At 38.6% G+C, this 15658-nt stretch overlaps 1 protein-coding gene across 1 annotated transcript; it reads left to right on the top strand.

The window, feature by feature from the left end:
• The first annotated feature begins 1643 nt into the window (after window positions 1-1643).
• LOC148872304 (putative sugar phosphate/phosphate translocator At3g10290) lies at window positions 1644-14152 on the top strand. Its single transcript, XM_088970270.1, has 4 exons — window positions 1644-2325; window positions 10959-11062; window positions 12832-13060; window positions 13726-14152. The coding sequence occupies exons 1-4, from the start codon at window positions 1891-1893 to the stop codon at window positions 13870-13872; spliced, it is 915 nt and encodes a 304-aa protein (XP_088826396.1). The 5' UTR covers window positions 1644-1890; the 3' UTR covers window positions 13873-14152.
• The last annotated feature ends 1506 nt before the right edge of the window (window positions 14153-15658 follow it).

The raw sequence follows: 15658 nt of genomic DNA, 5'->3' as shown, positions 1-15658 counted from the left end.
TTTGATCGGTTAAAGCTATTTTGGTATCATACCCTTCTATATCATTGATTTTTCCATATTATAATCAGAATCACATTTGAATTGCATGGATGTAAAATGTGGATTCATCCTAAATAGGCATAACACAATTATGTGAGACTTTTTATAATTGAAACAAAAGATCCTTTCTGTGGAACTAATTACAAAGGTTGATAGTTGAAATGTCATCATATTTGATGTAGCAATTAAGGATTAAAATATTGATACGATATATTTGGATATCAGACATATTGATATTTTAATTCTTGGTGATAATATATATATTTCTCATCAATTTTATTGATCAATCCAAAAGATTTCAGTTAGAAGAAGCATCAATGGCACCAAATTCAAGCTTAACAGGTTTTGAAAATGACATCTATCACATATCTTTTACATGTTTATATGAGTATTATTTTGTATACATAATCTCTTGAATAGGACCTAATCCCATTCATCAGTGCTGCCCAAATCAGTTGAAAGAGCAAGGTTTCGAAGTGTCAGCCAATTGAGTGGTGGCTCAGTTGGTATGTTAGTTGGATTGTCTCGGCAGATGTCAAATTTAGAAGAAAACTTTCTTCTGTGTTGCTGTGCTATGCCCCAAAAAAAGGGATAAAAAAAACACGAACAGGCTCGATGCAGATTTCTGATTTCCACTACAGAGTTATAAACATTTAAAATGTTAACAATTCACACTTTATGCATCAACGTCCTCCCATAAATTGACATCAATTCCGAACTGGCACCTACCCCAATAGTACTTTGGGCCTATAAATTCTAACCCTAGACTGAGCCATTATTCTCCCTAAAAAGAATTACAGACCTATGGGGAAAAAACCCCTATTTTGAGGTACTTATTTTTAAGCACTTACTAAATAAAAGTGATTATTTGAGGGTGAAACCACACCAATAAGCACTTATATGCATTTGTAAGATGAGCCCAAATGGGTGCTTTTTTTTTTTTTGAAAAAAACCCATTTTTGAATAATCACAAAAATTTTTACCTTTGTTAAAGCATTTTTTTTTGAAGCGCTTGTCATGTTTCTAGCCATCTCCCAATGTAATTTTCAAAATACCTATACTATCCCATTTAAACGAAATGATTTTTCACCAAACACTCGCAAAGTCACAAGTACTTATTAGGATAAACACTATATACTGTAAAAACATGATAATCTGGCCACATATTGGAATATCTCGCCATGACATGACATGTAGGGAAAATATTCCCAATATGCGGCTGGATGATATGTGATCCGAGCACGACAAGCTTATTTCGGTGTAACATTCCCCTATCAAAACAGTTAAAAACAACTCTCTATCTCCTGATCCTGTTTCCTTAGTTATAACCGTTGATGGATGTCATGCACCTTGTCTTCTCGAGGCATGTCAGAGCATCCGACCATCCACATTGTACGTGTCAGCAAAGTGGGGACATCCCCTTATCAGATGGATGGTCCGAAATACAACAAAAGAAAACATAAGATTTATGTCCATCAGATTAGGATCTCCAAACCGACCTCTATCAGATAGATCCACGCAAAAGACCAAAATACCCCTTTCTTTCCTTCAAAACTACACAAGATTCGTCACTTTCCCAAAATACAGGATCATCTGAACGTTCTGTGAGCGTAATACAATTCTATTAATCACTAAAAACGTTCATCGAAAGCAAATGCTAGAAGCAGGGAAACAGACACCTCATCTTTCTCCCCTCGTCCTACCTACATTCCCAAAAATGCTTCTGAGAGCAGCAGTAAATGATGTGTTATTAAAAAACTGGAGCAATAATAAAACAACCATCTTCCATTAGAGCTTCAATGCGAATCGCCTCCGCAGAACCAGGCTTCTTCTGCAACAATAACATCGAGAATGTCTTCAGCCCTCTTCATATCCTCTCTGGTCGTGCTGTGGTATTCATCCAACATTGGGGTTCTTCTCCTTAACAAGTACTTGCTCTCCAATTATGGGTTCAGATTCCCAATCTTCCTCACAATGTGCCATATGACTGCATGCGCCGTTCTCAGCTACATTTCCATCGTTTTGTTCAAATTTGTCCCTCTTCAGGCGGTTAAATCTAGGACCCAGTTCTTCAAGATCGCCACTTTGAGCGTCGTCTTCTGTTGCTCGGTTGTCGGTGGCAACATCTCCCTCAGGTTTCTGCCTGTGTCTTTTAATCAGGCTGTCGGTGCCACAACCCCATTCTTTACGGCCCTCTTTGCTTACCTTATGACCTTTAAGCGGGAGGCCTGGATAACGTATGCAGCGCTGGTGCCGGTGGTTACCGGAGTGGTGATCGCTAGTGGGGTATGGCTAACTCTGTTGAATGGCCGCTCAAGTTGTTAGATTTTATGCTTTTCTTGCTTAATGTTGAATAACTGTGCATTTAGTCCATTGGTGTAGGTGAATTTTTTCTTTGTATTGTGTTGGGGTGATTCAATAATTGTAGTTTGGTGTATTAGTTTTGAGTTTATTTTGGTGATTGTCTTCGGTTCTTCTTATCCTTCTTCCATTGTTGATGTTACTGTCTACTTGACTCTAGTGTTAATTATGTGTTCCCATTTGATAGTTTAAGTTATAGATCTGGAATATTTTATTGAAGTTTTTTTGTGTTTGGATGGTTCATGCTATCTTCAAAGCTAGTAGTTGGCATCTCCCTGGGTTGGGAAGAGGTCTAATTTCTTAAACCAAAAGATCTTGGTTATAGTCTAATTCTGTAGCCAACATTTGATTTCTCCAGTCACGGTTTTATAGTGCAAAATAATAGTTATTAATGGTGCCTGGGGAGATTGTCAGTGTTGGCTGCAATGATCTACTCGGTTGATAGAATAAAAAAGGCAGGACAGTATATGTAGTAGAAAATTATTGAAGGTACGTTTCCTCTTGTCCTGTAGGATCATTTAGGCCCATGCAAAAGGTCCAGCTCTTACCCTCAATGGAGGGAGTCATCAAATGCAGTTCTGTGGTGGTTAAATTGGTAATCTTTTGCATAGGTTTAGGGAGCATCCTCGTAAACCATGAGTGGGGGATTGGGCTTTTACTGGTCCAGTTAAAGATGCTGTTTCTACAAACCTAAAATCATGGTCACCTTAACTGGAGCCTGCTTTCGTACAAGGTTGGAAATCTTTGCTTCTGTGAGGGTTCATTTTAAATGGAGAGCTTAACTTTGTTAGCGTAGGGGTATTTCTGTCTTTATACCTAGATTAATGTTGCTGATCTGTAATGTTGTGTTGGAACAAGTGCTCCTAACTTAAGTAAGGGCACATAGGTCTTTTCAGTTATGTTTTAATAATATAAATACTCCCTAGCTGACTGGGAGATGTTATGTTGACTCTTCCCGTTCGAACCAGAATTCTCTCTTCTCTTTTTCTCTCTCTCTTTCACCTTTCTTCTTCTACATAACTGATCTCAGACAGGCAGAACTCTAAGGCAGACCCGAATTCTAACATGGTATCAAAGCACCTTGAATCTGCCTAGAATTCTGCTTGCCTAGGTTTCTATTCTCTGTGCACCCTATCTAGGGTTTTTCCTCATTTTTCTGTATTCGATTGGAGATAAGGGAAAGGGCGGAAAAGGAGTGATCGCCCTCTTCCCTTGGAGGTTTCTATGCCTCTAGTCAGGTTGTATGTGATCGGTTGTTGTGATTTCTGAGATCGCCCTCTCCTAGTAGAGGAAGAATAGAGGGCCGACATTTTTCTGTATTCGATTGGAGATAAGGGAAAGGGCGGAAAAGGAGTGATCGCCCTCTTCCCTTGGAGGTTTCTATGCCTCTAGTCAGGTTGTATGTGGTCGGTTGTTGTGATTTCTGAGATCGCCCTCTCCTAGTAGAGGAAGAATAGAGGGCCGAACTGTGTGTGCAGTGGCTGTCGTGTGTGGCTGTTATGTGTATAGTGGCTGTTGTGTGTGGGCTAATTTCCTACTCGTCTGGTTGTTACTTCAGTGATAAGGTAAGAGATCTCAGTGCATGATATCTGTTATGGATTAAATAGGAAGTGTGTTTCAGACCATATGCTAGGGTTTCTGACAGTAATGTGCTAGGGTTTATGCTGGTTCTTTGTGCATTTCGAAGGAAAAGATATGATCATATAGTGGTGAGATTTCAGGTAGTTGTAGGAGTAGGGTTTATGGTATAAAGAGCACATTTTTCAGCAACAAGTGCTGAAATCAGTGTGACAGGTGTGATCTAGGGTTTGTGGTGTAAAGAGCATACATTCCAGCAACAATAAGTGCTGCAATCAGTGTGATAGGTGTGACCTAGTGGTGTGTAGTATGCAGATCTCAGTGATAATAGAATTCAACAAGTGTGCAGAATCGGTGATAACATAATGGGAGATAATAGTGATTATAAACCTAGTGTGATGGTGCCTGCAGACTACCTGAATGTTCAGATGACCTCCATTAAATTAAATGGAGAGAATTATGTGCCTTGGGCTAAATCTGTTGAAGTCTTTCTGAAGGCAAAGAAGAAGGTAAAACACATTAGAGAGGAGAAACCCTCCTCTGACTCTCACGAGTATGAAGACTGGGAGCAAGAGGATGCTCAGATCATTACATGGTTGTGGAACAATATGGAACCCAAGATTAGTGTGAACTTCATGTTTCTTGATACTGCCCAAGATGTGTGGGACCATGCGAAGAAATTGTATTCGGGCCAAGACAATACAACCAGAGTTTATCAGCTTTATCAAGAGTACTTTAACCTGCAACAGGGCAATCAGAGTCTTGAAGAGTACTATGCCAACATGAGGAACATACGTAATGAGTTGAATGTCTATCATCCTCTCACTTCTGATGTCAAGATTCAGCAACAACAGAGAGAGTAGCTTGATGTGACTAGATTTTTTGTGGGACTAAAGTCTGAATATGAACCAGTATGGGCTTAGATATTAGGAGGATCAGCTCTTCCCTCCCTAGAAGAGGTATTTGCTCGACTCTAGAGGATTTCTATCGGATCTATTGAGAACTCTAATATCTCAGATAGATCTGCCTTTGCTGTATCGAGAGGCCGTGGTGTTAGAGGTGGAGCTAGGGGAGCTCAGTCTGGCTGTGGTGGTGGTAGTGGTTCTGCGTATGGCCGAAGTGGCAATGGTGGGTCTACTCATAATCCTGGTGGTGGTCGTACTAGGGGCAGAGATTCAGGGGAGCCCGTGGTAGACGGCGTAGCTCAGGCCCGAGGATGTGCACTCATTGTGGTATGGATGGACATACCGTCAACTATTGTTATGATCTACATGTTCCTCCCTCAACCTGGGCCAATCATGCCGCGACCGGTTCCAACTTTAGATAGGAGAATCATTCATTTGATCAGTTGCTTCCTACATCCACAGATGGTCCCATGAAGGAGATGGTGAGTGTTCCCCGTAATGAATATGAGAGGTTTATCCAATCACAACAGAACACGGTGACTTTCGCTCACTCAGGTATGGCTTGTCTGGCATCCAAACCCAATCCCTGGATCATGACTCTGGAGCCTCCGATCACATGACTGGAGCTCCAGGTGTGTTTTCCTCCTTATCTCATTGCTCAATATCACAATCTGTCACCCTTGCTAATGGTTCCACATCCTCAATTTGTGGTGTTGGTAATGTTGACCTAGATCCTGTCCTGTATCCCTTTCATCAGTTCTGTATGTTCCTAAATTGCCTTTTAACCTTATGTCTATTAGCAAGCTGACCAAATCACTTAACTGCTCCATTACCTTTTATCCTTCTATGTGTGTTTTTCAAGATCTCAAGACGGGGATGAAGATTGGTGGAGGGCATGAAGCAGGTGGACTGTATTATCTTGATGGTGGTGGCGGTAGAACTTCAACAGCTCTCCAGTCATCTCTTTCTCCTCTCCAATGGCATTGCCGATTTGGTCATCCGTCGCTAAAAGTCTTGAAGTCCTTGGTTCCGTCCTTGAGTCAGCTTTCTGTTTTGGATTATGAGTCGTGTTAGTTTGGGAAACACCATCATGTTCCCTTTAGTGCTAGGGTTGATAACCATGTGTCGAGTCCTTTTTCTTTAATTCATTAAGATGTTTGGGGTCTTTATAAAGTGATGTCATATAATGGATACAGATATTTTGTCATTTTTGTGGATGATTTTTCAAGGATGACGTGGCTCTATTTAATGAAAGAAAGAAGTGAATTGTTTATCATTTTTCAGAAATTTTATGCTGAGATTCGTAACCAATTTGGTACCCACATCAAAGTTTTCCGTTCTGATAATGGCCGTGAATATTTATCCTCATCATTTCAGGAATACCCGGATCAACACAACATTATACATTAGACCTCGTGTACCTACACCACACAATAAAGCGGGGTGGCTAAGAGAAAGAATCGCCATCTCCTTGAAACAGCAAGATCCCTCATGCATCACATGCATGTTCCCAAACCTTTTTGGAGTGATGCAATGCTTACCTCTTGCTTTCTGATTAATTGGATGCCCACGTTCATCCTTGATGGTCATTCTCGGTTTCAAGTCTTGTTTCCCACTTTGTCTCCGTTTCCCCTTACGCCGAGAGTTTTTGGGTGTGTCTGCTTCGTCCATAATTTGGGTCCTGGGAATGACAAGTTCGATGCCCGTTCTCTCAAGTGCATCTTCCTTGGCTATTCTCGGACCCAGAAAGGGTATAGGTGTTACCATCCTGGTTCTCGACGGTCCTTTATGTGTGCTGATGTCAGCTTCTTTGAGTCTACTCCGTTCTTTTTGGGGTCCGGTGATTCTTCTTCCTCCTCATCACCTCCTCTTCTTCCTCTTCCCGTTGTCGATCCTCCTTCGTTTGTTCTAGTCATGACCAAACCCTTGCCTCTGGTGCCACCACCTGTTGAACGCCCACCTATCCTTCATGTGTATACACATCGCCCACGCGCACCAGCTACTACTCCTCCGGCTACATCTCCGTCGACGGATCCGGCACCAGACCCGCACTTAGCATCTGAGTTTGATCTACCCATTGCTTTGCGGAAAAGTAAACGTACTTGCACCCTTCATCCCACTTCTAATAATGTTTCTCTTACTCACCTTTCCGCTTCCTATCGCCAGTTTGTCACCCTGTTATCATCAGTTGTTGTCCCTAAAGATGTCTAGGAAGCCCTTGCCTCTCTAGGGTGGTGCTGAGCCATGGAAGAAGAACTCTCAGCCCTTCATCATAATCATACTTGGGGCCTCACTGCTCTTCCTCCTGGGAAGCAAGCTGTTGGTTTATACGGTTAAGTATTTTCCTGATGGTAGTGTTGAACGCCTGAAAGCGTGATTGGTTGCAAAAGGGTACTCCCAAACCTATGGTATTGACTACACAGAGATCTTCTCATCGGTTGCTAAGATAGGGTCAGTTCGTGTTGTGATCTCTCTTGCAACCATGTATGAGTGGCCACTATATCAGCTTGATATCAAGAATGCCTTTTTGCATGGTGACTTACTCGAGGAGGTCTACATGGAGCAACCTCTAGGGTTTGTTGCTCAGGGGGAGGATGGTAAGGTGTGCAGACTAAGGAAGGCTATATATGGGCTTAAACAGTCTCCTCGAGCATGGTTTGGTAGGTTTAGTGAGGTGGTAAAGAAGTTTGGTATGAAACAGTGCAAAGTTGATCATTCTGTATTTAGTCATGACTCTCTGGGAGGAAAAATACTGTTGGTGGTGTATGTAGATGATATTGTTATTATTGGGAATGATAACATTGGTATTGATAGGCTGAAGACTTATCTGCAGGATCACTTTCAAACAAAGGATCTGGGTAAGCTGAAATACTTCTTGGGGATAGAGGTAGCGAGATCCAAGTATGGTATTAACCTGTGCCAGAGGAAATATGTACTTGATTTGTTGGAAGAAACAGGCTCGTTGGGTGCCAAACCAGCTAAAACACCCATGGACACAAATACCAAGCTAAGCAGTGATATGGGTGAAGTGTTTGAAAACCCTGACAGATACTGACGACTTGTGGGCAAACTGAACTACCTAACCATTGCCAGACTAGACATCTCATTTGCGGTTAGTGTGGTAAGCCAGTTCATGCAAAAACCTCTGATTCCTCATTGGAATGCAGTTCTGAGAATTGTGAAGTATCTAAAAGGGGCTCCGGGTCGCGGTCTGATATACAAGAGTGGGGGAAAACTTGAAATAGAAGGGTATTCTGATACTGACTGGGCCGGTTCTATGTCTGATAGGCGGTCTATTATAGGCTATTGCACGTTTCTGGGAGGTAACCTGGTGACATGGAAAAGTAAGAAGCAGACGGTTGTGGCAAGAAGCAGTGTAGAAGCAGAATATAGGGCTATGGCGCACACCGCTTGTGAATTGGTGTGGCTAAGGAACCTTCTACAGGACGTAGGGTACAACATTAACACTCCAATGAAGTTCTATTGTGATAATCAGGCTGCAGTTCATATCTCCTCTAATCCAGTGTTTCATGAAAGAACCAAGCACATTGAGGTTGACTGTCACTTTGTGAGGGAGAAGGTGCTGAATAGAGAGATAGACACTATACATGTTAATACAGGAAATCAGTGGGTTGACTTATTTACAAAAGGCTCGAGTCGGGGAAGAGTGGACTACATATGTAATACTCACCAGCTTGAGGGGGAGTGTTAGCATAGGGGTATTTCTGTCTTTATACCTAGATTAATGTTGCTGATCTGTAATGTTGTGTTGGAACAAGTGCTCCTAACTTAAGTAAGGGCACATAGGTCTTTTCAATTATGTTTTAATAATATAAATACTTTCTGGGCAACTGGGAGATGTTATGTTGACTCTTCCAGTTTAAACCAGAATTGTCTCTTCTCTCTTTCTCTCTCTCTTTCACCTTTCTTCTTCTACATAACTGATCTCAGACAGGCAGAACTCTAAGGCAGACCTGAATTCTAACAAACTTCATTGCCAAATAGTTCAGCTAGACTATGCCATGGAGAGGGTGCTTTTTTGTGCAGCAAGAACCTTACGCCTTTGTGAGCTTTTGTAGAATGAGAACTAGGACTATATAGCTATGCTTTTAGTACATCTAGTTCTATCCCTTCTGATGTATATTGTGTTTCTTCATCAAAATAGTAAAAAATGTTCAAAAAGAAAAAAGAAAAAAAAAAAAAAAGAAAAAAAACGAAGATACAGTTACCTATTCTATGGTAAGTAGGTCAAATTCCCCATGTAGTTCTTGTTCTTCATGAAAAATTGAAATGAATCTGAAGTTTTACTTGAAGGTATTTATGCAATTGTTGTGGTAAGATGCTTAAGTTATTGATCCATATCCATTCACATGATTTGAGAAATGGACTTATATGAACTTGTGTCTGAGAGTGGACACTTTGTGCAAGAAGAATGCCAAGCTTAAGTCTGTGTCCGGTCCACCCCTCCCAAGACCCCAGCTCTTATATGAACTTGGCTCTTCTTATAGGAATTATTTTGTAAGTTTTTTAAGGCTAGTATAGGCAGTTTCTGAACAGCGGGAGTTAACAACACAGAATCCTTCCAATGTCACACAGCATTTTGCTTTGATAAGAATAACCACTTTGTTAGTGTTCACAAAACAGTAAATTCTAAGATTAAGGCAGTTGAAATGGTGTAATGACATTCCATTCCTCTAGTGCACAGTCAATGCTTTTGATTATTGCAAATGCATATAATTTATTTGACTATGATGGTTGAACAAATTTCTGTGTAAGTAATGAGTTCATGGAGAAGCAAACTTAGATTCAAGTTGTGCCTGTCTTTGAAAGAGCTAGCTGACAAGTGGATATATATACCAAATTACCTAAAAATAGTTATTTTTTCTACAAGGTTTCAGCAGCTGATTGCAATTGATCCTATTATTCATCCTTTTTCTTGTCCTTTAGTTTTTAGTAGTTTTGACATTTATCATATGAGCATAAATACCTTGATTCCATTCTCTATGCTTTTGATGAGTAGTAATACTCTACTCATAAGCATGTCACCTTCTCTACCGTAACTAGGATGTTGCTTGAATGCTTGACATGTCAGACGGTTAATGATGTACATCTATTTGGTATTTAAACTCTTAATTTTACCTAAATGTATTTGTAATAACATGACATATGTGTTTCAGATTGTCCAAATTCCTAACCCTTTTTCTGTTCAAAGTTTTGATGGGTTGGGTGGAGAAGAGCCAGGGTATGGTAAAAAAGAACATGGATTGAGGTAGTGAGAAATTATTTTAGTGCTTTCTAGTTAATTGTGGATTTGATCCTTAATAGAGTGGAACAGCAAAACAAGACCTGTGTATAACATTAGATTTTGTTGAGTTGGTTGTAGAAACTCCAATCCACATAAAGATACTTTATTTGTCAAACAATTCAAATTCATAGTGAAATGGTTGAAAAGGGCTTGTGTATGGTTGGGATAAGGCTTTGTTGAGTTGGTTGTAGAAATCCAATATGCAGACTGGAGACTGCACAAAGATGCATTGTTCTGGTAAACAATTTGAAAATTTCATTGAAACTTTTCTGAGGATTCCTTAGAAATTAGCATGATCAGATCCTTAATATTACCTGCAATAGTTTGCAGGAGCCTGCTCATAGATCCCCAAGCAATTGCACCTGTTGAATCACCCTGAAGGCCTCAACTACTGAAGGCAAATTGAAACACCAACAGAATTAATAGGAGCTTAAGTGGGAACATTCCGTGATGTCCATTAGAGTTTATCATAAAATCAGGTGGGATAGAATCTTTAAAAATGATGGCATCTCTAACGATGCCAACTATGCTAGCTGGACCAAGATTGTATGGGGGAACTACCATATAGATGGGTTTCAGCAATCCACCCTCTGGTTTCTTCCAACATTATTTTTCTTCATTTTGGGGATCTGCATTGGTATATTACTATCCAAATACTCTTCTATCTTTTGATAAATTTGCTTATGAAATATTTCTCCAAAATGCTTTTTTAGATCTAACATGTTGGTTTTCTGATGGATTTATGAAGACAATCCCCTATTTGGTGGCAGGGTGAACCAGGTTTTCATTTGTATGGATTCATTATGTGCATAAGTGCAACTGCTGCAAGGGCCTTCAAGTCTGTTCTTCAGGGTGTCTTACTTTCTTCTGAAGGGTAATTGTTTTTTTTTTTAATATTTTTTCAGTTAGCAATTTTTATTCGAAGTAGTTTATTTTTAATGTTTTTTTAATATTTTTTCAGTTAGCACTTTTTATTCGAAGTAGTTCATTTTTATTTATTTTCCTGAATATTGCTTTGCTATTTAAGAATCTTGGTCTGTATGATATCATATTGGAACTATAGTCTTAAATAGTAACATATTTCAACAAAACTCTTCACTGCTATGCTTTCCTCAACTCTTTTGTTTGTTTGTTTTTTTTTTTTTTTGAAAGGTACAGATAATTTTATTAGCTATAGCAAAGGAGGCAGAGCAGCCTCAAAACAGAGATACAACTGATAACAACACCTACAAAGGACCCAGATACAGATCAGTTGCACACACACACACACACACACACATATCTTCCTTGTGCCCTTTGTTTCTGTTTTTCCTTGTGCCCTTTTACAGAACTAAAAATACCACTTTTTAAGAATTTTAGAACATCAAAAGGATAGATTGGTTGTTGTTTACTTATTTCAACTGAACTTAAGATCTAGCATTAAGAATTTCGTCTTTTGACCAAAAAGAAAGAGGTGGAATACGCCAGAGAAAGTTCACCTAATAAAAAGGGATTTCTGTAATTGGCATCTATTTTGTTAAATTGTTCATACGAAATTAAGAACCATGTTTTTAATTTTATCTGGAGATATCCAACAATGGTTTCCATTGAATTAATAATTGATCTGCATCCTAAAAAAATAGGGCTTTCAAATAGGCGTGAGTGATCAAATTAAATAAAGCAGCTTGATAAAACTCTATACCTAGAGCTACCATCATATGACCCAATTGAGACATTGTAGGATAAGCTAAACTTCTTTTAATGTCTTTTTGGGTAAGAGTCAAAGTAGCTTCTAGTAATGATGTTATTATACCTATCAGAGAAATAAGATTTATCATGTAAAGTATGACTGAAAAGAGAAAGAATCCAGGCTACAAAGAAAAGTTTCTGCCACTACCATAATAGCATCTTGTGTATAAGAGCTGAAATGGGATAGGTAGGTCCTTCCATGGCATACATGAAGGGGGAATTGTGAAGATTTAGAAACTGTACTGTGAAGCTTCTGAAACTTAATTGTATAACCTCTTGTCATAACAGTCTTCAAAAAGCATAAGGTTTCTCAGAGATAGATTTGTGAAAACCATGCCTTGTCTTTCTGCACTTTCTGGATTTAATTTTTAAAACATCTAAGCCGGTGCAGACAATAGCAGGAGAAAAGGTTTTCATGCTATATTATTTAATCAGCCAATGGTATGTAAGACAGATGCTTTGGCTTAGACAAGGAATGAATAGAAATCAATTGTTTTGGAGGATTGTCCCCAATGGAAATTGGTAATTGTAATGTGCAAGTTAATTGAGTGGTTTATGGGGGTAGGGGGCAGGGTCTAGCCTATTAAATGGGGGTGCTTGGCACAATTTTTGTTCTATCATACCTCATTTCATCATAAATCAATAGAAACTATAATTATATTCTGTATTCATGTTTGATTTTATGTCTTAGACTCTGTACAGTTGTATTTGTTAAATTTACATTTTTTAATAATTAGTTAAATGGACATTCATTCATTATGGTGATTATGTTGTCTTGTAAAACAAGGTTGTATTTATATTCTTTTGATAAAGCTGTGTCATTTTTACTTTTGTTCTGCCTTCTTATTCACTTTCCAATATGAGAATATATCTTGTTGCTTATAGATCTATTCTAACATTCTGATTTTGTTATAGGGAAAAGTTGAATTCTGTGAATTTGCTCCTATATATGTCTCCAATTTCTGTTCTGGTTTTGTTGTTTGCAACGATAGTAATGGAGCCAAATGTATTAGATGTCACTGTTTCACTTGGAACTGAACACAAATTCATGTGGCTACTTCTTTTGGTGAATTCTGTGATGGCCTATTCAGCAAACTTGTCCAACTTCTTGGTGACCAAACATACAAGTCCATTGACACTCCAGGTCTCATCTTTCTTATCTCATCTTTCTTATCTTCTTTTTGCATTATAGTTTTTCTCCATTGATTGCTGAAGTATGCTATTTCTAGCATATATTTTCATTTGACTGCTAAGCAATTTTGTATAGAGCAGATACGCTATAGGTTCACTAAGAAGAGTTTTACATTATCTTACTTAAATCATATATGAGCTGAAGATACTTACAAGTTACAATTAGATAAATGGTGATTTTGTCACAAATTTTGCCAAGGTTTTGTGGTCACATCCTTTTGAAGTTGCTTAGACTGTACAGTTTTGAGATATTTTCTAAGATATGGAGATTATGTCTCATGGATTTTGTGTTTGGTTTTGTACCTTCTCAAATTCCCAACTTTTACATTAATTTTATTGCAAAACTACATGGATAAATGTTTAAACCATGATTCAAAGTATCAATGCGCTTAATAGTTAATACTGAAGAATCAGTATCGAGCACTTCTAACCATTGATATTTTTATATAACTTCAGTTTTAGTCAATGCCCATTAGATTTCTTTTATTACTCATCTATTATTATTTTTTAAAGTTGTCAGTTGTCTCAAATTCCTTTTATTCCTAAAATGGTTTAGGTTAAGTATGACTACAGAGTTATTTAGAGACTATTCTTTTGACATTTGTTTTTGGAATCCAGGTGCTGGGAAATGCAAAAGGTGCTGTTGCTGTTGTTATCTCGATTTTCCTGTTCCGGAATCCAGTAACTTTTATTGGAATTGCAGGATATTCTTTGACTGTCCTTGGTGTGGTTGCCTATGGTGAAACAAAGCGACGGTTTAAATGAATGATTTAACACATTCATCATGTTTCAACACTCAGTTTTTGTGTGTGGTTCCAAAGAGTGGGATAGAGAGCTGTAAATCCTCAAAGAAGAATTTTTCTCACCACACCTGTAGGAATTAAATCCTTGTCCTTTCATGTATCCAATGAGACATTTTTTCCCTCTAGAATTTTCATATTTTGTTATTTCCACTCTTACAAACATGCATGTATTATTTTTGCATTTGTAAAAGTTACTTCCTGTGACTCACACTTAATTGCATTGTGAAATCGGAATTTGCAAACTCTGTGACTCACACTTAATTCTGTGACTCGTACAATCAAAAGTTACTTTCTGTGACTCACACTTAATTCTGCCATGTGCAAACTCTGTTAATATCCTTAGTAGTTGTGCATGTATGTAGCCAGTACTCAGAACTCAGAAGGAATTGAACCTACTCAGGAGATCAATGCTTTGGGATGTTACAACCACCAAAATATCATATTCTTCTGTGAATTGCAAACGGGGTAACGTCTGAAGGTGCAGTAAGCTGGTAAGGCAATTTTATTTACTAGCATGCAGAAAATAGAAAAACTTCTGAAGCACTCGTTAAAGATGAATCTGCAGACTAGACTGATTTACAGAAAGGTCTGGAATTTGATTATGTCAAAAGGGTTTGGAGGGAAAGCTCGAAACAAGATATCCTAGTCTTCTAACTCAATTCAAAAGGGTTTGTGGCACCTTAAATTAAGATTTTCGGATGTCACATGGACACGGTCTACTTATTTTTCATTACTTTACATTTTACAGGGTGTAATTAAAACTTTAACAACATTAATGATGCATTTGTGAGGTGTTGTTTTATCATTTATTCACATTCTTTGCTTCATGGTGCAGTTGATGCATCATAGATTTTGCAGTATTTAATGTAGATTTTAAGCTCAGTTTGGAAGAAGTACAAATACAAATAGGTACAATGCAAAACCTAGTATTTTATATTATTTTGTATGTATTTGTACTGTACATATTTGTATTTGTATTTCTTCCAAATTGAGCCTTAGGCTATGTTTGGTTTGAAGGAAAAAGGTAGAATGAAAGTTAAGGAAATGGAACACAAAGAAGGAAGGCCAGCACTGGTTTGTAAGGAGTGAAGTGGGGGAGAAGATGACGTCAAAGGAAAGATATTGGCTGTGGAAAAGGAAAGGTTTCTGCTGGAAGAAGTCGGAGGAGGTTCTGCAATTAAAATTAGAGAAGGTAAGAGATCTGTTGTAGTCTTGGGGAAGGAAGCAGTCTATTGGTTTAAAGGTTTCCTTGATGGAACAATTTTTGCAATCACAGAGCCTGAATGGAAAGGAGAATTGGTGAAAGGTAGGAAGAAATTCTCGGTGGAGAAGAAAAGCAACAACAGGGGAACCTATATTCAGCTCACTGAAGCATTTGGAAATGGAAAGAGGCAAGTGGTTTGCATACCGGAAGGAAAAAAGAAGCAAGGTTGGATTTTGATTGCTGGTGCTCTCGATGACTTCGAACAAAGAAGGTGGGGATTGGAAAGAAAATCAGCCCCCCCAACCAAAAATTAGTTGCTGATAAGAGCCTAGCAGTCTCACAGGTTGGAGAAAAGGAGAAAGAAAATCTAAGAGGGATCGGTGGAACTATTGCATGCCCAAGGCTTGTATTAGAAGGACCGTTAGAATATTGGGTAAAGAAAAAGGTGATAAGCCTCAAGGGGGAAGTGATGGACTCGAATGGAATCCTAGCCGATGTCATGAAGATGATTCCTGAGATTGAACATGCGTTCCTCTTCCCGTTT

The sequence above is a fragment of the Nelumbo lutea genome, chromosome 2 (assembly GCF_056320005.1).
Source record: "Nelumbo lutea isolate HS-2025 chromosome 2, American lotus-T2T, whole genome shotgun sequence".
In the NCBI taxonomy this organism is placed as follows: Eukaryota; Viridiplantae; Streptophyta; class Magnoliopsida; order Proteales; family Nelumbonaceae; genus Nelumbo; species Nelumbo lutea.
The sequence above is the reverse complement of the archived record's forward strand: the minus strand, read 5'-3'. Positions and strand labels throughout refer to the sequence as shown.

Bases quoted from the DNA above. Each gene is read 5' to 3' on its own strand.
- LOC148872304 (XM_088970270.1), top strand. From the start codon at position 1,891: ATGTCTTCAGCCCTCTTCATATCCTCTCTGGTCGTGCTGTGGTATTCA. The intron at 11,063-12,831 runs GTAATTGTTTTT...ATTTTGTTATAG, and splicing joins GTCTTACTTTCTTCTGAAGG to GGAAAAGTTGAATTCTGTGA. The intron at 13,061-13,725 runs GTCTCATCTTTC...TTTGGAATCCAG, and splicing joins CAAGTCCATTGACACTCCAG to GTGCTGGGAAATGCAAAAGG.